General features: G+C 42.4%; 2 protein-coding genes across 3 annotated transcripts in view; one reads left to right on the top strand and one right to left on the bottom strand.

The window, feature by feature from the left end:
* Nucleotides 1-9,801, top strand: part of LOC143806822 (sulfotransferase 1 family member D1-like) — a 75,595-nt gene extending 65,794 nt beyond the window's left edge. The window contains exons 6-9 of the mRNA XM_077287758.1: nt 4,631-4,757; nt 4,845-4,939; nt 8,184-8,364; nt 9,633-9,801. Coding sequence (XP_077143873.1) covers nt 4,631-4,757; nt 4,845-4,939; nt 8,184-8,364; nt 9,633-9,745 — 516 coding nt within the window. The 3' untranslated portion in view covers nt 9,746-9,801. The remainder of the gene's footprint in view (nt 1-4,630; nt 4,758-4,844; nt 4,940-8,183; nt 8,365-9,632) is intronic.
* Nucleotides 1-23,618, bottom strand: part of SLC25A45 (solute carrier family 25 member 45) — an 80,310-nt gene that overhangs the window by 54,211 nt on the left and 2,481 nt on the right. For both annotated transcript variants that reach the window (XM_077287759.1, XM_077287760.1), the window contains exon 2: nt 14,822-15,016. The gene's annotated coding sequence lies outside the window, so the exon portion shown is untranslated. The remainder of the gene's footprint in view (nt 1-14,821; nt 15,017-23,618) is intronic.

The raw sequence follows: 23,618 nt of genomic DNA, 5'->3' as shown, positions 1-23,618 counted from the left end.
ACTATGATTCTCCAGGTCATTACCAGTTCATAGATACCAAACATGTCTATGTTCTTTTTCATTTAAGTGGTGAAAAAAAAAAAGCCAAAATTTTGTAAAAAAAAAAAAAATTGCCATTTTCTGAGACCTGTACTATCTCCATTTTTCATGATTTTGGGTTTGGTGGGGGGTTATTTTTTGCGTGCCGAGCTGAAATTTTTATTGATACCATTTTGGTGTAGATACGATCTTTTGATCGCCCATTATTGCATTTTATTGCAATGTAGTAGTGACCTTAAAAAACATAATTCTAACGTTTGAATTTTTTGTTCTCGTTATGCCGTTTAGCAATCGAGTTAATACTTTGATATACTGATAGATCTGGTGATTCGGAATGTGGAGATAACAAATATGTGCATATTTGATTTTTTTTATTGATTTATTTTGAATGGGTCGAAAGGGGCGTGATTTGAACTTTTATTTTTTTTTTTGTTTAATATTTTTTTAAAATTTATTTTTACTTTTTGCTTGTTTCAATAACCTCCATGGGAGACTAGAAGCTGCAGTACTCTGATCGCCTCTGCTACACACAGGCGATGATGTGATCAACTGTGTGTAGAAGAAATGCTTACTTGCTATGAGCGCCGACCACCGGGTTGTCACCAGCAATGACAACCATAGAGGTCTGCTTCAGGTTATCATGTCGATCCATTGGTGACCCACGATGTGACAGGGTCACCAATGGGCGGGATTAGTGACATGCTTCCGGTAAGCGCGAGTTGAGTGCCGCTGTCAGAGATTGACTATGGCATTTAACTAGCTAACAGCCGTGGGTGGATCCCGAATCCACCTGTGGCTGTTGCAGGCATATGTCAGCTATATACAGTACAGACCAAAAGTTTGGACACACCTTCTCATTTAAAGATTTTTCTGTATTTTCATGACTTTGAAAATTGTACATTCACACTGAAGGCATCAAAACTAAGAATTAACACATATGTGGAATTATATACTTAACAAAAAAGTGTGAAACAACTGAAATTATGTCTTATATTTTAGGTTCTTCAAAGTAGCCACTGCTACTGCTTTGCACACTCTTGGCATTCTCCTGAGCTTCAAGAGGTAGTCACCGGGAATGGTCTTCCAACAATCTTGAAGGAGTTACCAGAGATGCTTAGCACTTGTTTGCCCTTTTGCCTTCACTCTGTGGTCCAGCTCACCCCAAACCATCTTGATTGGGTTCAGGTCTGGTGACTGTGGAGGCCAGGTCATCTGGCGTAGCACCCCATCACTCTACTTCTTGGTGAAATAGCCCTTACACAGCCTGGAGGTGTGTTTGGGGTCATTGTCCTGTTGAAAAATAAATGATGGTCCAACTAAACGCAAACCGGATGGAATAGCATGCCGCTGCAAGATGCTGTGGTAGCCATGCTGGTTCAGTATGCCTTTAATTTTGAATAAATCCCCAACACTGTCACCAGCAAAGCACCCCCACACCATCACACCTCCTCCTCCATGCTTCACGGTGGGAACCAGGCATGTAGAGTCCATCCGTTCACCTTTTCTGCGTCACACAAAGACACGGTGGTTGGAACCAAAGATCTCAAATTTGGACTCACCAGACCAAAGCACAGATTTCCACTGGTCTAATGTCCATTCCTTGTGTTCTTTAGCCCAAACAAGTCTCTTCTGCTTGTTGCCTGTCCTTAGCAGTCGTTTCCTAGCAGCTATTTTACCATGAAGGCCTGCTGCACAAAGTCTCCTCTTAACAGTTGTTGTAGAGATGTGTCTGCTGCTAGAACTCTGTGTGGCATTGGCCTGGTCTCTAATCTGAGCTGCTGTTAACCTGCGATTTCTGAGGCTGGTGACTCGGATAAACTTATCCTCAGAAGCAGAGGTGACTCTTGGTCTTCCTTTCCTGGGGCGCTCCTCATGTGAGCCAGTTTATTTGTAGCGCTTGATGGTTTTTGCTATTCCACTTGGGGACACTTTCAAAGTTTTCCCAATTTTTCGATTTTTCGGACTGACTGACCTTCATTTCTTAAAGTAATGATGGCCACTCGTTTTTCTTTACTTAGCTGCTTTTTTCTTGCCATAATACAAATTCTAACAGTCTATTCAGTAGGGCTATCAGCTGTGTATCCACCAGACTTCTGCACAACACAACTGATGGTCTCAACACCATTTATAAGGCAAGAAATCCCACTTATTAAACCTGACAGGGCACACCTGAAAAATATTTAGAATTAAGAGTCCTCAGTGGTTGATACCTTTTAATGGCTAACTGAAAGATGGTAACAAATTGCAAGCTTTCGAGACTACACAGGTCTCTTCATCAGGCAAAGACTGATATGTCACGATTCACACCGTGATCGTCACCCCTACGTCACGGATCGGGGTGACCTTAGGCCACCAGACGGCTATCACATGTGCAGGGGGGCTTATCTTAGTTATCCCTCCACTGCTAACAATGTGATGAAAACACCCACAAGGTTATTAACCTATCGATTTACAGCAGGGACTTACTTTAGTTATCCCACTGCTCTACAGTATACCACGAACTGCAGGGATTTATGCATAGCCCGCTTTACAGTTCTGCTTGAAAACTTGCAGCTCTTTGTTGCCCCCCTTACCCTCAGGTCAGATTAGGTACTGCACCTAAGGTAATTAGTCGCCAGAAGGGCTGCGTGCTATGTACTGGCTATTGGGCACGCTGCAGCGAGGCGATATAACTACTCCCACTCAGGCAGGAACAATAATTATCAACGCCACCGTCGCTACAACGACTCCCAAATACACAGATCAAGGTATGATGCCACCAGCTTCGATTAACGGGTCCGAAGCGAACCTAAAACAGTAGCGTAATTCCCTTCAGAAGACTTAGGGTACATTTTAGAGCAGGAAGAACGAAACTAGTAATTTAAATATTTTACTCTGAAAGATTAGGCAGTGTTTATCAAAATATTACAAGGATGTTACAATAAGAGACAATTGGAAATATGTACAATGGTAATTATAAAATATCAAGGATTAAGTGAGAAGTTAACACTTACATGTGTTCAGATCATTTCAGGCAAAACCAGGCTAGTGGGCGGAGCTCCAAATATCCCAGTTCATCAGGGCTGGCAGTAAGAGCTCCTCAGGTAAGACTCACTGCTGGGTGCCTTGCAGAAAACTTATAACTGCAGCCTGGTGATATCACTAAAAGGGCTGGTTTCCCCAGACCCTCCCCTCTCCTCAGACTGACCAAATTTAACACTAATTCTTATAATTCTCGTATCTTCGCTCCAGAACATGTCAGAATCATAACACACCACTCATTCCTCTTTTATTAAAATTAGCTCTCTATTGATACTAAATTCATCCTAGTTGTTCCACGTGGGTCAGGAGAAATCCGTACTTTTTACTCATCGCATTTAGCTGCTAGTGGTTACAGTGGCTGACAGATCTACCGATGGAAGTTAGCAATATGTACTTATTATTTTCCTAGCCCAAATCGGTGGCCCAATATCTTATCATAATAGAACAAAGACCCTCCTGTCTTAAGAGAGATATCAGATCAGTTTCAGCTGGAAGGAGATTTGTGCCTACACAAGCGAAATAAAAATTCTTGTGGTGGGAGGGAATGAGTAAGTTGCCCCGAACCTGGAATTTGCAGCTAGAAGCAATAAAACCTCTTCTACACACATTCCAGCAAGCAGAAACACAGAGAGAAAGAGGGTCAATGCCCACCTTATATGTGCTGGCAAGAGAAACTAAAACTTATATTATGCATTATCCACACACCTCCCCCTTCTGGTGTGCGCTACAGAGGCAGGACCGCTCGGTGCTCCTCCATGCGCATCTCAACAGGTTCACCCCGGCGGGACAGTCCATCTGCATTGCCATGCTCCCTGCCCGTTTTGTGTTCAATGGTGAAGTCAAACTGCTGAAGGGCAAGGCTCCAGCGTAGCAACCTGCCGTTGGTTCCACACATGGCGGTTAGCCAGCACAGAGGGTTGTGGACAGTCACTACAGTGAAGGTGCGACCGTACAAGTAGGGCTGCAAGTGCTGCAGGGCCCAGACTATTGCCAGGCACTCCTTCTCGATGGTGGAGTGGGCCACTTCCCTCGGCAGAAGTCTTCACAGGGCACACCTGTGAAGTGAAAACCATTCCCGGTGACTACCTCTTGAAGCTCATCAAGAGAATGCCAAGAGTGTGCAAAGCAGTCATCAAAGCAAAAGGTGGCTACTTTGAAGAACCTAGAATATAAGACATAATTTGAGTTGTTTCATATTTTTTTGTTAAGTATATAATTCCACATGTGTTAATTCATAGTTTTGATGCCTTCAGTGTGAATGTACAATTTTCATAGTCATGAAAATACAGAAAAATCTTTAAATGAGAAGGTGTGTCCAAACTTTTGGTCTGTACTGTAGATCAGCTGTCATGAGCCCGCACCATACAGGGAGAGTATGACATCGGCATACTATTATGCCCAATGTTGGAAAGGGGTTAAATAACGTGAAAATTGGAATTTATCAAAATCTTTTCATATGGATAATATTAAAAAGAAAACTTTAAATCAGAGTGTCAGTATTCAGAAAGGGATATAAAGGGATTTCATACTAGAAGAACATATCGATTTTTTTATTTTTGTTTCCAAACAGATTATTTACATTGCAAGAAATGCAAAAGATGTGGCAGTATCATACTTTTTCTTCCACAAAATAGTTAAAGCATTGCCTGATCCAGGACCCTGGAATACATTCTTAGATAACTATATGAACGGAAATGGTAATATAAAGATACTGATTGAACAACAACAAGACGTCTTAAAACATATTAGTATATCCAGTCTGACAGCTGTTATTTTTACCTTAGTGGGCTATGGTTCGTGGCACGACCATGTGAAAGGCTGGTGGGAAAAGAGGCACGACTACAATATCCTTTATTTATTCTATGAAGACATGAAAGAGGTAACTAAAAAAATAAAATAATACATGCAAAGGGATTGTTATCATTCTAGATGCAATTGTCATAACTAGATGGTGGCCCAATTCTAGCGCATCGGGTATTCTAGAATATGAATGTGTAGTGTATAGCACAGCCCACGTAGTATATTGCACAGCCACGCAGTACATTGCACAGCCCACGCAGTATATTGCACAGCCACGCAGTACATTGTGCAGCCCACGCAGTACATTGGGCAGCCAACGCAGTACATTGAGCAGCCAACGCAGTACATTGCGCAGCCAACGCAGTACATTACGCAGCCCACGTAGTATATTGCACAGCCACGCAGTACATTGCGCAGCCCACGCAGTACATTGCGCAGCCCACGCAGTACATTGCGCAGCCAACGCAGTACATTGCGCAGCCCACGCAGTACATTGCGCAGCCCACGCAGTACATTGCGCAGTACATTGCGCAGCCCACATTGTATATTGCGCAGCCCACATTGTATATTGCACAGCCCACGTAGTACATTGCGCAGCCCACGTAGTACATTGCGCAGCCCACGTAGTATATTGCGCAGCCCACGCAGTACATTGCGCAGCCCACGTAGTACATTGCGCAGTACATTGCGCAGCCCACATTGTATATTGCGCAGCCCACATTGTATATTGCGCAGCCCACGTTTTACATTGCGCAGCCCACGTAGTACATTGCGCAGCCCACGTAGTATATTGCGCAGCCCACGCAGTACATTGCACAGCCCACGTAGTACATTGCGCAGTACATTGCGCAGCCCACATTGTATATTGCGCAGCCCACATTGTATATTGCGCAGCCCACGTAGTACATTGCGCAGCCCACGTAGTACATTGCGCAGCCCACGTAGTACATTGCGCAGCCCACGTAGTATATTGCGCAGCCCACGAAGTATATTGCGCAGCCCACGAAGTATATTGCGCAGCCCACGCAGTACATTGCGCAGCCCACGTAGTACATTGCGCAGCCCACGTAGTACATTGCGCAGCCCACGTTGTACATTGCGCAGCCCAAGTTGTACATTGCGCAGCCCACGTTGTACATTGCGCAGCCCACGTTGTACATTGCGCAGCCCACGTTGTACATTGCGCAGCCCACGTTGTACATTGCGCAGCCCACGTTGTACATTGCGCAGCCCACGTTGTACATTGCGCAGCCCACGTTGTACATTGCGCAGCCCACGTAGAACATTGCGCAGCCCACGCTGTATATTGCGCAGCCCACGTTGTATTTTGCGTAGCCCACGTTGTACATTGCGCAGCCCACGTACTACATTGCGCAGTCCACGTAGTATATTGCGCAGCCCATGTTGTATAGTCAAATAGTATATAGCCCAGCCACATAGTATATAGCACAGCCCATGTAGTATATTGCCCAGTCACGTAGTATATTGCACAGCCCATGTAGTATATTGCCCAGCCCACGTAGTATATAGCAATGTGGGCATCATATCCCTGTTAAAAAAAAGAAATAAAATAAAAAATAGTTATATACTCACCTTCCGGAGCCCCCGGATCCAAGCGAAGCGGTTACCGACGCTGCTCGTGCGCTCCGGTCTCAGGAGTGCATTGCAGTCTCGCGAGATGATGACGTAGCAGTCTCGCGAAACCGCTACGTCATCATCTCGCGAGATCGCAGCATGGGCCGGTTACTGGAGCTGGGAAAGGCCTGTTGTCGATCCGGGGGCCGACGGACGGTGAGTACATAACGATTTTTTTATTTTTTTAATTATTTTTAACATTAGATCGTTTTACTATTCATGCTGTATAGGTAGCATGAATAGTAAAAAGTTGGTCACACAGGGTTAATAGCAGCGGTAACGGAGTGCATTACACCGCGGCATAACGCGGTCCGTTACCGCTGCCATTAACCCTGTGTGAGGGCAGACTGGAGGGAAGACGGAGCGGGCACTGACTGCGGGGAGGAAGGAGCAGCCATTTTTCCGCCGGACTGTGCCCGTCGCTGATTGGTCGTGGCTGTTTTGCTACGACCAATCAGCGACTTGGATTACATGACAGACAGAGGCCACGACCAATGAATATCCGTGACAGACAGACAGAAGGACAGACGGAAGTGACCCTTAGACAATTATATAGTAGAATGTGGCGAGGGAAATACTCCTGCCTTTCCCAGCATTTCTAATATCTGAATGATTGCAACTGCTGTATGAGCCCATCTGCAGCCCCTAATGAGGTCAGATAGGGGTGAACATACTGGGGCTATAGTGTGTTTTTTGTATAGCGTTATTAGCCGAACCACATAATATTGAATTTTTATTTTTTTGCAGTAGTAACTTGTTGGACCTGTCATTTTAATACACAACCCTTAGAAAGGGCACCATAATATAATGGCAGATTGCAAAACATATGAAAAGGAATCTGTCCCTAGGTTTTTGTTACATAATCTGAATGCAGCATAATGTAGGGGGAGAGATCCTGATTCCAGTAATTTGTCACTTACTGGACTGCTTGCTAGTTTTTATAATGGTTTTATCAGCAGGAGATTATCACTGCAGGACTAGTACACCTGCTGCCAGGTAGTCCAACTCCGCCCCCACCACTGTGTTAGTTTTCTGTCTATTCACAGTGTATACAGAAAGCTGTCAATCAGTGGTGTGGGTGGGGTTATAAAGAGCTCAGCATTCAGAGAACTCAGAAGATATAACAAGAAATTTATTAAAACTGCACCACCCGGTAAAGTAAGTAACACATCACTGGAATCAGGGTCTCTGCCCCTAGATCATGCTGCTTTTAGATGGGGAAGTAAAAATCTGGTTACAGATTCCCTTTTAGTTTCTCAGAAGCATTTAAAGGGTTAAACAGCAACAACTGGAGCTACTTCTGGTCACAGGTGCCACCCGCAGAGTGTGGAGCAGGCTGAGCTCCTGAGACTGCCCCATACATCGGCACCTGACATTCGCTGCAAATGCGCTAGAAGACGTTAAAGGGGCTGTTTCAAGAAGACAATCTCATTTTAGATAGAAACCTGAAAGGCAAGGAGTATAGTGTCTGATGTCAAGCTTTACTAACAACTGGCTGTTTTTGCTGGCCGGCATTACATGGCGACATTCAGATGAAGAGCTAGGATGTCGATATGCCAAAAACAACCACTTTGAAAGCACGCTAAGCGTTAAATATTTTTAGGAAACCCAGTTGATGACTACTTACCGATTAATCAAAATTTTAATTATGGACACAATATGTCAGTTGAATGTGATGTATTTTATAGGATCCAAAAAGAGAAATTAAGAAGATGCTGCATTTCTTGAAAAAAGAGATGAGTGATGAAACTCTGGAGAAGATTGTTTACCACACATCCTTTGATATCATGAAAACCAATGACATGGCCAATTACAAAACCATACCTAATGATCTTCTAGACCAGTCTACGACTCCTTTCATGAGAAAAGGTAAAATCGACATCAAATATATGACACAATACAATAATTATAACTATATAGTAGTTTTGTGTGTGGCTGGCAAGGCAAGGGTGTATTACCAGTTGGGGCCCACAATGTCATCCTGTGTGGCCCCATCAGCCATGTCAGGAAGATGAGGAATGGCATGTGAGGTGAGCAAGGATGGGTAGCAAGTGTGTGGCCATTTCTAGGATCCCACGTATCAGCAGAATAGGGGTCTCCTGAGCATGTGTGGCTTGCACCTTGACCAATCAGACATTGATGACCTATCCTAAGGATAGGCCATCAATACTAAAGTCCCGGATGGAATCTGTGCCCAGGTGTTTGCTATGTAATCAGTGATGTGGGCGGGGTTATACAGAGCTCAGCATTCAGAGAACTGCTAGATCTGCAGCAGAGAAAATAGTATTGAATCAAAACCCCAGCAACCATCAAAGTAAATGACATATCACTAGAATCAGGGTCGTCTCCTTTACTGCATCATACTGCTTTAATATAGGGTAGCAAAAACTGGTTGACATATTCCAGTTAACCCAGGTATAACAAACAGGTTTTTCTTTTTTGCTATGAGTACAGTTTAGTAGCATGTTTCTTTATTTTACATCTAGTCTGAACCGATTGCATCCCCATTAGATTATTTAGGTACCCAGGTATCCTCCTTTAAAAACACTGCTTTTAGGGAAGAGTTTTTTGGCTAATTCATCATTTGCAACTTTTTAAAATCTCACAATTTTTTTACGCAATTGTACTCTTGTACCCTTATTGATAGCATGATATGACTTTTTAACTTTAAAAATGTGCACAAATAAATCAAGAGACATAAAATAAATACTGTATGTTATCATCAAACATTGTGCACCAATTTTGATGAATTTGCACAAAGCCCGCCAAAACATAATAATAACAATAATCTTTATTTTTATATATATATAGCGCTAACGTATTCCGCAGCGCTTTACAGTTTGCACACATTATCATCGCTATTCCCCGTTTTGGGGCTCACAATCTAAATTCCCTATCAGTATGTCTTTGGATTGTGGAAGGAAACTGGAGAACCCGGAGGAAACCCACACAAACATGGGGAGAACATACAAACATATAGAATCACAAAGAGTTAAAGAGCAAAACATAGTTCACTGTTATGGTAAGGGGGGCTGCCTCTACTTGAATCTGCTTTGGTTAGGATTGTATGAATCTATTGATCGTTTCTCCTTAAAATAAGGAAAATAAAATGATGAAATATTTTTTCTCTAAATAAGGTATTGCCGGGGACTGGAAGAACCATTTCACTGTTGCTCAGAATGAAATATTCGATGAAGACTACAAGAAGAAGATGACACTGACAGGGCTTCAATTCAGGAATGAAATTTAAAGACTAGTTTACAGCTCCTCTTTCATGGTTTGAAAATATATATATATCTATACATATATATATATACAGTATATATATATATATATATATATATATATATATATATACACATATATATATAAAGATATATATATATATATATATAGATATATATATAGATATATATAGATATATAGGGAGATATATATCTATATATAGATATATATATTTAAATACAAATAACTGTTATAACTTACAATAATTACTAATAATAGGTATTAATGTTGTAAATGGTCTGAAATCTAAATAACAATTAAATAGGCACCCACTTTTAAAGGGAACCTGTCAGTTTGGAAATACTGTGCAGTCTACAAGCAGCATGTTACAGAATAGGTGATGTTGAACAGTTTAATAAATGTATTTAATATATAGTTTGTGAGGAAAGATTCAGTATAACTTAAACTTTATTCTTTGAATTCTTTTGCTGATTCTAGGTATAGCAGTTGAGGGGCGGTCCGAGTCAATGACTCACAGCTATGTCTTTATGCACATTTATACAGGGAAGGCTGTCAATCACCGATTAGGACTGCTCACTTGACTGCTAACTAATGCTAACTAAGGATAAGTGAATCTACCAAAATTTAAATACATCAGATTAGTAAGAAATCAGTCCAAAAAGTCAATTTGCATCAAAATTATTCAAAACAAATCAAATGTGCTCTGATTGCCAAAAATAAAAATAAATGACAGCTCCTCTTGCTAAAACATTAGCTCCGGATCTAGACTTCTCCTCATCAGTGCTATTGGCACTGACTAGCCTCGATGCATGTTATAACATCATGACATCATTGAGGTAGGAACCTCAGCATCACAAAAGAAAAATGGGACTGTAGATCTTGTTGCAGTGTAAATTTATTTTGATCTAGCAAGGTGTCAAAAACAGATACGGTCCAACATTTTGAGCGGTAGCTTTCCTTGTCAAGGACATCTGTTGCAGGTGCAGATAGGCAGAAATCTAGTACAGCAATAATGTCAATCGTAAGATTTGGTTAGTTTAGAATCAATTCACTTATCGTTCAGAGTCTGAATGAAAAAGACTTCTTGTGCATATCCCGCAACAGTGTCTAAATTGCAGTTAGAGTCGGGCTGGTAAGAAGGCTGGGAAAGAATGGTATTAAAGGGAACCTATCACCCCGTTTTTTAAAGATTAGATAAAAATAGTGTGAAATAGGGGCAGAGCTGGGCTTTACATTAGTGCCTCTTTGGTGCCTTTACACCCCCGTTAGGCTGCCGAAATTCCTTAGTGAAGTGTCCGTTTTTACCTGTCACTCAAGCTGGTCAGGTCGGATGGGCGTGGTCACAGCGCTGTTTGTCCCCCAGGATCCTGCTCATCATTACGTTGGTGGCGTAGTGGTGTGCGCATGTCCAGCAGATGAATCCACTGCTCAGGAGATGAATAGCGGCGCGGTCTTCGCTATTCAGCCGTTTACCGGTGGGCGCGGCCATCTTTCCTGTGGCCGCGCCTGCGCAGATGGAGCACTCTGCTGCCAGGGGCTTCAGGAAAATGGCCGCGGGATTCCGCGCGTGCGCAGATGGAGATCGCGGCGGCCATTTTCCTGAAGCCCCTGGCAGCAGAGCGCTCCATCTGCGCAGGCGCGGCCACAGGAAAGATGGCCGCGCCCACCGGTAAACGGCTGAATAGCGAAGACCGCGCCGCTATTCATCTCCTGAGCAGTGGATTCATCTGCTGGACATGCGCACACCACTACGCCACCAACGTAATGATGAGCAGGATCCTGGGGGACAAACAGCGCTGTGACCACGCCCATCCGACCTGACCAGCTTGAGTGACAGGTCAAAACGGACACTTCACTAAGGTATTTCGGCAGCCTAACGGGGGAATAAAGGCAACAAAAAGGCACTAATGTAAAGCCCAGCTCTGCCCCTATTTCACACTATTTTTATCTAATCTTTAAAAAACGGGGTGATAGGTTCCCTTTAAGGTTTTTTCCAGCTCCTTAGGATAGGCCATTAATATTAGATCAGTGGGAGTTCAACTGTTGGCACCCAATCCCATATAATACGTTTTTAGAGGGACCACTGTCTTAAAGGGGTTGTCCTGTCCAAATAGATAAGTCTGCAGTCAATCTGTATGACTGCAGACTAATGAATCCCCCCCACGCTCACAGTCACACAGCGTGACTGCTGACTTATCGACTTGGACTGGACAACTTCTTTAACTGTTTGCCAGGGACAGATATGTACTTTAAGTTTTGGCTGTGCCTTGTACTACAGATTTGTAACATTCAAATGACTTAAACAAAGCTGCAATACCAAGCACAGTCACTACTAAATGTACGGAGCAATGACACAATAGATAATGAAGGAGATGTGATGCCCACTGCAGCCTCTTGCAGCAGCTAATCAGTGGAAATTACTGAGGGTCAGACCCTCTCCAATCTAAAATTGATGGTCTATCCTAAACATAGGTCATGAATTTTAAAGAACTGAAAAACCCTTTTAAGGCATCTACTGGAGGCTGTTTCATCGTGGTGCTATTTCTTTGGAAAATGTTGACTCCTCACAAGCTCCTAATATCATGCATTATTATTAACTGAGATCTGCCCGTAATAAAGTGCATCTTGCGCTGAAGTTGCACTGAGATTTTGCTAATGATTGTACCTTCTATCAACACATCACCAATCAGTATATTAACCTACATAACCTATTTCTTAAATTCATGCACAAGTAATAAATGTCCAGATGTAAAATGCATTTTGTTTAAATTAAAATATTGTTATTCCTTATATGCAAAATCTAAAAGTTTTATTAAATAACTTTACATGTATTAGGATACATTTGAATTGTTCCAGCGCTATATGATCCCTCCATTGCTGTCTCAAAAAATAAAAATTTGTCATATTGTTTGTGATTAATTTATACAATGGTGTACAGAGTTATTAAGTACGTAGGCACTTCAAATAACATATAACCCAATTAGGACTTACATTTCTAGTTATTTTGCCATTAGAAGAGATCCATACATGAGATAAAAGATAAAAATTTTACTATTAATGAGTTAAAAAAAACAAATGTAAAAAACCAACAGATAAATACACAGTGCCCAGTAGGGAGAACCCAAATCCAATCGAGAACTAATATACAATCATAAAGTGCCAATAAATGTCCTTAACTATAGAATAGGTTTATTATAATAATACGGTACAGTGACCTAAATATAACACATGTGGAACAAATTCAATTAACTAATGGTCCACACAACAAGAGAGATACAGATGGCGCTATGGACACAACAGTATAGCCAATATATGAGGTGTGGGAGCAAATAGCGTTCCTTAGTGTTGTGGGTAATACCAGGCCAACGGATGTAAGGTAACTCCAATAATGCTATCCATAGATGCAGGAGTAGTAAGTAAATCCATACCTGAATAAAAACGTGGTGCCACTGAAAGCAGCCAAGGGCGAAACGTACGTCGGGGTGAGGAGGGAACGCCTAATCCATCCACACACTCAGTGCAGTGGCACCACGTTTCTATTCAGGTATGATGATTTTTCATGTACTTATATTACATTATATTATATACATTATATTATATATATATTATACTTATATTTTTTATTTTGTTATACTTACAGCCATTTATTGGCACTTTATGATTGTATATTAGTTCTGAATTGGATTTGGGTTCCCCTTACTGGGCACTGTGTATTTATTTATCTGTTGGTTTTTTACATGCGTTTTTTTAGTTCATTAATAATGACAATTTAATCTTTTATCTCATGTATGGATCTCTTCTATCAGCAAAATAACTAGAAATGTAAGTCCGAATTGGGTTATATATTGTTTGTGATGTAAAAGTGATGATATGATACACATTCATATTAAAGGAATTGGCCATTTTATCTTTGTTTTAAAAAATATGTGTCGGTGGCATGATTTGGTAGTACGTACCAGTGGCTTATCATTGATGCAACCTGTGCAGCCACACAGGGGCCCAAGAGGTCAGAGGGCCACTACTGCCATCTCCAAAGTAAGTGGAATTGTGCATTATGATGAGTTATTGTACCATATATTGCCCATATATTGTTCTTGCACAGTCTTTCTGTCTGTGTCCACCAGTGGCCCTTCCTGAATTCCTGTTCATCCATAGCTGCCCATATATCAAGCCCGTCCACCAGCCTCCTTCAACTGAAAAACACATGAGAAAGCATATGGGATGGTTTGGCAACAAGCTCCTCCACCAGCTGCCATTCTGCGAACAGGAGCTCTCTGCAGTCTGTGAGGAAGGTTGTGCATTGAGAATGTATCCAATCCCTTTAGAGGGAATATAAGCAATGTTTTTCTTTTACATGTCACAATCTTGATTACACAACAAAATTAGTAATCTTGCAATCTTCACACTGGCCACTGAGAATTTTTTTAAACTCATATGTCCTATCCTTTCAGGAAGAGTTTTCAGCAGTCTCATTATCATCAGAGGCAGGATTACAATGACAGGATCCTCCAATCACAATAGACAAGGTCACAGCTGCTGCCCCTGCTCCCCCTTCGTTGACGATGAACTTTGCACACGCTCATTAGATGCTTTAATACAATAGATAGGGTCAGAGACTTTTCATTGCTGCTAATGTACATGTAAGTTTCCTGAAAGAACAGGAAATTAGAGTCTAAAAAAAGGCCCAATGGCCAGTGTGAAAATTGCAGGGTATCTATTTTTCATAAGTATTAGGATATGAAAAAAATAATTGTCAAGCCATGAAATATGGGAATAGACAGCATCAAGTCTTTAGAAAGAGCTCAGTCTTAGGCATCATTTAGACATAAAAAAAAACAGTCCAGTTTTCATCAGTTATACAAATGTATGTTGACAATAGCGCTAGTGTATGGAGGGAAAACCTGCTGCAGATAATAAGACAACACCACCTGGTTGTCCAAATAGTTATAGAAATTAAAAAAACATATATTTGCGCTAAATGTATATACCTTTATATAGATGAGCCGCACTCAAATAGCTCACAAAGTTATGCCCATAAAAGTATAGTAGGTGACAAAGTGTCAGTTAGTAGTTGGGTTACCTTATGTAGCAGAGGTGGGAGTGTAGTCCAATTTTTGGTCTCTAGATAATCCCGGAGGAGAGAGGGAGTTTCACAGGAATATTTACCGATTGTGGTTCAGGAAGTCTTCCGGAGCGCTGTCCTGGCCGCTGACAGGCGCTCCTCTTGCTTCACTGGTAGGATCTTACACAAGTCCTCTGACACGAGTGCTCCATGCTATTAAAAAAAAAAATTACATCTGTATTAAAAAAAAAATTACAAATCTTGCTTTGGGGAGGGGACTGTTGCTACTTCAGACTACAACTTTCTCTTAGTTACATAAATCTCATTAATATCACAGGCAGAATTATCATAATAAGTGAAATTTTTGAAATCTCTATACAAAGTTGATGACACAGCATTCACCAAATAGGTAACGTCACCTCTAACCTGCTTCCCCTTCATACACAGTGACCTTTAATCACACTCATTAAATGTTTCAATACCAAAGATAGTCTATTGCTGCTATTGTACATGCAGATTAACTGAAAGAACAAGTAGGAGTCTAAAAAATAGCCCTAGTGGGAAATGTACATGATTTTGTTCTTTAATACAAATCATGATATTGAAAAAAAATTACCGTACCAACTGTTTAAAAAATATATATTTACATAAAAACATTATTTAAACAGTAATTATATCTTCCTTTTAAATGGTAACCATGTACGTGACACTTTAAAAGGTAAGCAAAGCTAACTTAAAAAGTTGCACATTTTTTCTAAATTTCTCTTCCAATAAAAAAAGAGGTGAGAAATATTACATACATCAAGAAAATATATATTTTTTCTCTGTTGCAAATTGCACTTAGTGTGCTAATCAACAATAAAACATGTTGAACGTAACAGGGGAAAGATCTTACATTGTTAGAATGTACAGGTTATTTTCCAACCTCGCTTGTTTAGTTATCATAAACATAAATAGTCGTGCTGACGTCAGGACTAAGTCATTTTTAGTGTGTGTTAGTCCAGCAGCTGTTCACACAGCCATCTGTAACTACCTCCCCATTCAGCAGCATGTAAATATTGGTTGCTACGAACTCAATCTGCTAAATGTCTAATCTGTGGTCAGACAACGTTTGGTACAATATTTCAGGTTCGCCCATAGTATAGTCATTCTCTTAGAACTCTTTTGTTACATTTATTATTTTGTGTGTCTGTTCAGAATTAGTGCTTCATTGCACCAATATGTTTTCTATTTTGGGTTATTTCTTTCTATACATTTCTTACATTTATGTTTACACTAAGATTAGCAACTCACATCTCTAAAAAAAATCACAAACACAACATAAATTAACAATACCCCTATATACAGTATGAGTCTCCACATAGCCTCCTATATAGAGTATAAGCCCGCACATATCCTCCTATTGAGTATGAGCCCCCACATAGCCTTCTATATATAGCACTAGATGGTGGCCCGATTCTAACGTATCGGGTATTCTAGAATATGCATGTCCACGTAGTATATTGCCCAGCCACGTAGTATATTGCCCAGTCACGTAGTATATTGCCCAGTCAAGTAGTATGTTGCCCAGCCACGTAGTATATTGCCCAGCCACGTAGTATATTGCCCAGCCACGTAGTATATTGCCCAGTATATTGCCCAGCGACGTAGTATATTGCCCAGTGACGTAGTATATTGCCCAGCCACGTAGTATATTGCCCAGTCACGTAGTATATTGCACAGCCCACATAGTATATTGCCCAGTCACATAGTATATTGCCCAGCCACGTAGTATATTGCCCAGCCACGTAGTATATTGCCCAGCCACGTTGTATATTGCCCAGCCACGTAGTATATTGCCCAGTCACGTAGTATATTGCCCAGCGACGTAGTATATTGCCCAGTGACGTAGTATATTGCCCAGTCACGTAGTATATTGCCCAGCCACATGGTATATTGCCCAGCCACGTAGTATATTGCCCAGCCACGTAGTATATTGCCCAGTGACGTAGTATATTGCCCAGCCACGTAGTACATTGCCCAGCCACATAGTATATTGCCCAGTCACGTAGTATATTGCACAGCCACGTAGTATATTGCCCAGCGATGTAGTAGATTGCCCAGCGACGTAGTATATTGCCCAGCCACAAAAAACAAGGGGGGTGGAGGGCACCATCAACCTTATAACAAGTTGGGATCAACCCGGGGTATGTCCAACAAGAGTAATGTCACAAAAGAGAAAGGAAGACATACACAAAACAGGGGATCACCAAGAGAAAAAACATGATACTTATAATATAATAATCAATTTTATTATGGTGAAATCAAGACACAGCACACAATTAAAAACATTTAAAAACCATGATGGTACATCCCCAAATGGGGAATACCCCCCAAGACCAGAAGAGAGCTAATGCTGGAATGTATAGTACTGATGTAACATAACAAATACATACAAATGCAAGACAGATGTTGTTATGGCCATAACAAAATAAAAAATAAAGAAATAAATAAAAAATAAGTAGAACTCCCAGAATAGTAGTAATCAGTCTAGTGTACCACCTAATATTTTATATATAAGGCACGTGTTGCCTAGACCAAATATATGCCAGTATCATGCGATCAAGATACAGTTGAATCAGTGTAAGAGACCATGACATATAACTAGTCAGACTGATGCTGGTGTATATAAATGCATCCCATATATTATAAGAGCCCAATATACAAAGTTCTAAATGCAAGGAATTCAAGAAATTCAGAGTCTGTGATGTGGGATGGAGGACAATGCCTGAACCCCACAGACTATAAATATATAGACCTACAAATGAAAGGCGCATCAAGATCACCTCTACCTGCAAAAAAAAAGGGGCATGCAGGTGCACACAAAAGGGAGCAAAAAAAAACAAAAAACGGCCATACAAGCCAAGTATAACCTGCTCAGGGCTAGAGTCCGCACTTAAAGCAGCATGACACCGGTCAAGGGGGGCAAAAGAGGCCCAACGCGTATCGCCACAGCGTGGCTTCGTCAGGAGCCAGAGTGCCAGTGTCCACATATTGACAACTATTTATACACCTAAATTAAGAAGAAGTTTCATACCAGCTGTGTAGATCTCAAAACAGGGAACGGAGATGTATCTCGCAGTACACACTAAGGCGCCATGCCAGGAAGCGGAAATACCCCAGCATCAGAGACACCTAACCCGGCAGGGTGTACCAAGATGGCGAGCAATATCGCAAGTGCGCATGCGCTGAGGCCGCTTACAGGCTCATTGTCGTTCATTGCAAGTGCCTACGATGCACAAAAAGGGGGAGTGCCAAGATGGAGGCATAATAGCAACGTGCGCAGGCGCCAAATATATCAATCCCAAAAAGGGGGAGTCGCATCATTAATATGAACAATAACGCAAAAAATAGACATATCGAATACCCCGCTACAGTATACCACATAGAGGGTAGGGGGTGACGTAATATGTAATGCAACAGATGTAATTGCCCAGGGTGAAGCCAAATACATGCAGATCAATAAAAATAGATGTATTGCGCATAAGCCAATAAAAGGTGGCAATCCCATAATGAAGATAATGCTGGCAAAGTACCTAAATGGTCCAACATGCCCAGCCACGTAGTATATTGCCCAGCCACGTAGCATATTGCCCAGTGACGTAGTATATTGCCCAGCCACGTAGTATATTGCCCAGCGACGTAGTATATTGCCCAGCCACGTAGTATATTGCCCAGTCACGTAGTATATTGCCCAGCCACGTAGTATATTGCCCAGTCACGTAGTATATTGCACAGCCCACGTAGTATATTGCCCAGTCACATAGTATATTGCCCAGCCACGTAGTATATTGCCCAGCCACGTAGTATATTGCCCAGCCACGTAGTATATTGCCCAGCCACGTAGTATATTGCCCAGTCACGTAGTATATTGCCCAGTCACGTAGTATATTGCCCAGCGACGTAGTGTATTGCCCAGTGACGTAGTATATTGCCCAGTCACGTAGTATATTGCCCAACCACATAGTATATTGCCCAGCCACGTAGTTTATTGCCCAGCCACGTAGTATATTGCCCAGTCACGTAGTATATTGCACAGCCCACATAGTATATTGCCCAGCCACGTAGTATATTGCCCAGCCACGTAGTATATTGCCCAGCGACGTAGTAGATTGCCCAGCGACGTAGTAGATTGCCCAGCCACGTAGCATATTGCCCAGTGACGTAGTATATTGCCCAGCCACGTAGTATATTGCCCAGTGACGTAGTATATTGCCCAGCCACGTAGTATATTGCCCAGTCACATAGTATATTGCCCAGTAAAGTAGTATATTGCCTAGCGACATAGTATATTGCCCAGCCACGTAGTATATTGCCTAGCCACGTAGTGTGTAGCATATTGGTCAGCCACGTAGTATATTGCCCAGCCACGTAGTATATTGCCCAGCCACGTAGTATATTGCCCAGTAACGTAGTATATTGCACAATAACGTAAAATAAAAAATAAACATATACTCACCTTCCGAAGTGCCACTGAAGTCTTGGCGCCTGCACGCGGCAGCTTCCGGTCCCAGGGCTGGTATGAGCGCAGGACCTGTGATGACGTCACGGTCACATGACTGTGACGTCATGGCAGGTCCTTCTCGCGCAGGACCTGTGATGACGTCACGGTCACATGACCGTGGCGTCATGGCAGGTCCTTCTCGCGCAGCCACGCAGGACCTGTGATGACGTCACGGTCACATGACCGTGACGTCATGGCAGGTCCTTCTCGCATTGCATCCTTGGCACCGGAACCTGCAGCTTGCACTGCCGAGGACACCGTGCCACGTCGGAGGGTGGGAATAACCTTTTTTTATTATTATTATTTTTTGTAACAGATCTTTTTACTATTGATGCTCCATAGGCCGCATCAATAGTAAAAAAGTTGGTCACACAGGGTTAATAGCTGCGTTAATGGAGTGCGTTACACCGCGGTCCATTAACGCTGGCATTAACCCTGTGTGAGTGCTGACTGGAGGGGATTATGGAGCGGGCACTGACTGCGGGGAGGAAGGAGCGGCCATGTGCCGCCGGACTGTGCCCGTCGCTGATTGGTCGTGGCAATGGTCGTGGGCATTTTGCCAAGACCAATCAGCGACTTGGATTCCATGACAGACAGAGGCCGCGACCAATGAATATCCGTGACAGACAGAAAGACAGGCAGACAGACGGAAGTGACCCTTAGACAATTATATAGTAGATGAGCTCCCACAAAGCCTCCTATGTAGAGTATGAGCCCCATATATCCTCCTATAGAGTATGAGCCCTCACATAGCCTCCTATATATAGTATGAGCTCTCACAAAGCCTCCTATATAGAATATGAGTTCCCACATAGCCTCCTATATATAGTATGAGCTCCTACAAAGCCTCCTATATATAGTATGAGCTCCCACAAAGCCTCCTATATATAGTATGAACCCCCACATATCCTCCTATATAGAGTATGAGCCCCCACATAGCCTCCTATATACTGTATGAGCCCACACATAGCCTCCTATATAGAGTATGAACCCCCACATATCCTCCTATATAGCGTATGAGCCCCCGCATAGCCACCTATATACTGTATGAGCTCCCACATATCCTCCTATAGAGCATGTACCTCCACATATCCTCCTATATAGAGTATGAGCCCCCACATATCCTGCTATATAGAGTATGAGCCCCCACATAGCCTGCTATATATAGTATGAGGTCCCACATAGCCTCCGGTTGTGAACTCTGTTTTCGGGCTCCCTCTTGTGGTCACTGGTGGTATGGTGTGACTTTTGCTTTGGGCTCCCCCTGGTGGCTTTGTTTGTTATCCTGCTGGTCTCTGGCTATCAGCTGGTTCGTTATCCTCTGGGAGGTTCCTATATAGCTCTGTTTTACTTCCTCTTGTTCCCGGCTGTCGATGTAATCAGTGCTACTCAGATTCCTTCTGACTACCTTGCTCCCAGTCCATCCAGGACAAAGCTAAGTTTTGTTTGCTCATTTTTTGATCAGCAGTGTTTATCATGTTTTCTTGTCCAGCTTGCTAAAATGTGATTTCCTCGCTTGCTGGATGCTCTAGTGGACTGAGTTTCTCCCCACACACCATTAGTTGGTGCGTGGGTTCTTGTAATCTCAGGATGGATATTTTGTAAGGGTTTTTTATTGATCGCATAGACCCCTGCTCTATTTTCTGCTTTCTAGTACTAGTGGGCCTCTTTTGCTGAATCTGATTTCATCCCTACGTATGTGCCTTCTTCTTACTTCACCGTTAATATTTGTTGGGGGCTTCTATATCTTTGGGGATTATTTCTCTGGAGGCAAGCGAGGTCTTTCTTTCTCTTTAGGGGTAGCTAGTTCCTCAGGCTGGCTCGAGACGTCTAGGAATTTTTTAGGCACGTTCACCGGCTACCTCTAGTTGTTTTGGATAGGTTCAGATTTGCGATCAGTCCAGTTACCATCTCCCTAGAGCTTGTCCTTAGTTTATTCACTTGCTGGTCTATTCGTGATCCTCAGTCACTAAGGATCATAACAGCCTCCTATATACAGTATGAGCCCCCACATAGCCTCCTATATACTGTATGAGCCCACACATAGTCCTCCTATATACTGTATGAGCCAGCACATAGCCTCCTATATAGAGTATGAACCCCCACATATCCTCCTATATAGAGTATGAGCCCCCACATATCCTCCTATATATAGTATGAGTCCCCACATAGACTGCTATATATAGTATGAGCTCCCACATAGCCTCCTATATAGAGTTTGAGACCCCATCATAGCATCCTATATATAGTATGAGCTCTCATATAGCCTCCTATATAGAGTATGAGCCCCCACATAGCCTGCTATATATATAGTATGAGGTCCCACATAGCCTCCTATAGAGTATGAGCCCCACATATTCTCCTATAGAGTATGAGCCCCCACATAGCCTCCTATATATGGTATGAGCTCCCACATAGCCTCCTATATAGAGTATGAACCCCCACATATCCTCCTATATAGAGTATGAGCCCCCACATAGCCACCTATATACTGTATGAGCTCCCACATAGCCTCCTATATAGAGCATGTGCCTCCACATATCCTCCTATATACGGTATGAGCCCCCACATATCCTATATATAGTATGAGTCCCCACATAGACTGCTATATATAGTATGAGCTCCCACATAGCCTCCTATATAGAGTTTGAGACCCCATCATAGCATCCTATATATAGTATGAGCCCTCATATAGCCTCCTATATAGAGTATGAGCCCCCACATAGCCTGCTATATATATAGTATGAGGTCCCACATAGCCTCCTATAGAGTACGAGCCCCACATATTCTCCTATAGAGTATGAGCCCCCACATAGCCTCCTATATATAGTATGAGCTCCCACATAGCCTCCTATATAGAGTATGAACCCCCACATATCCTCCTATATAGAGTATGAGCCCCCACATAGCCACCTATATACTGTATGAGCTCCCACATAGCCTCCTATATAGAGCATGTGCCTCCACATATCCTCCTATATACAGTATGAGCCCCCACATATCCTCCTATATATAGTATGAGCCTCCACATAGACTGCTATATATAGTATCAGCTCCTACATAGCCTCCTATATAGAGTATAAACCCCCACATATCCTCCTATATAGAGTATGAGCCCCCACATATCCTCCTATATATGGTATGAACCTCCATATAGACTGCTATATATAGTATGAGCTCCTACATAGCCTCCTATATAGAGTATGAACCCCCACATATCCTCCTATATACAGTATGAGCCCCCACATAGCCACCTATATACTGTATGAGTTCCCACATAGCCTCCTATGTAGAGCATGTACCTCCACATATCCTCCTATATAATGAGCCCCCACATATCCTCCTATATATAGTATGAGCCTCCACATAGACTGCTATATATAGTATCAGCTCCTACATAGCCTCCTATATAGAGTATGAACCCCCATATATCCTCCTATATAGAGTATGAGCCCCCATATATCCTCCTATATATGGTATGAGCCTCCATATAGACTGCTATATATAGTATGAGCTCCTACATAGCCTCCTATATAGACTATGAACCCCACGTATCCTGCTATATAGAGTATGAGCATCCATATATCTTCCTATATAGATTATGAGCCCCACATAGCCTCCAATATATAGTATGAGCTCCCACATAGCCTCCTATATATAGTATGAGCCCCCACACAGCCTGCTATATATAGTATGAGGTCCCACATAGCCTCCTATATAGAGTATGAGCCCCACATAGCCTCCTATATATAGTATGAGCCCCCATAAAGCCTCCTATATAGAGTATGAGCCCCCACATAGTCTGCTATATACTGTATGAGCCAAGTTTCAAAGTATTCTCAAGTTTAAAAGTGATCCTATATCCACAGGATAGGGGATAACTTCCCAACGGATGGGATCTGACCACTAGGACCCCCACCGATACCGAGAATCAGATCTCCTATGTAAATACAGCGGTGCTTGATCATGCCCATGCCTTTTCCATTTATTCTTAATGCGCTGGCATCACTGTCCCATTCTTCGGACGTATTAGTCGCAGGCGTGTACTACGGAGGACACAGGATGAACTTCAATCCAATATTGTGGCCAGCATGCAGCCAGCGGGTAAGGAAAGGGTGAATCAAACACCCGAAAACCCCGCCCATATGACCGCAAACCTGTCCCGCCAAATTCAGGTGACAGGTTCCCTTTAATCCCTGGCACGTTGATTGACAGTTTTCTCTCCAAACACAAGCTAAACACATACACTGCAGAGTCGGCTGTCAATCAAGA

Source organism: Ranitomeya variabilis, chromosome 2 (genome assembly GCF_051348905.1).
Source record: "Ranitomeya variabilis isolate aRanVar5 chromosome 2, aRanVar5.hap1, whole genome shotgun sequence".
NCBI lineage: Eukaryota > Metazoa > Chordata > Amphibia > Anura > Dendrobatidae > Ranitomeya > Ranitomeya variabilis.
Note: the sequence above shows the minus strand (reverse complement) of the source record. Positions and strands in the feature narration are given on the sequence as shown.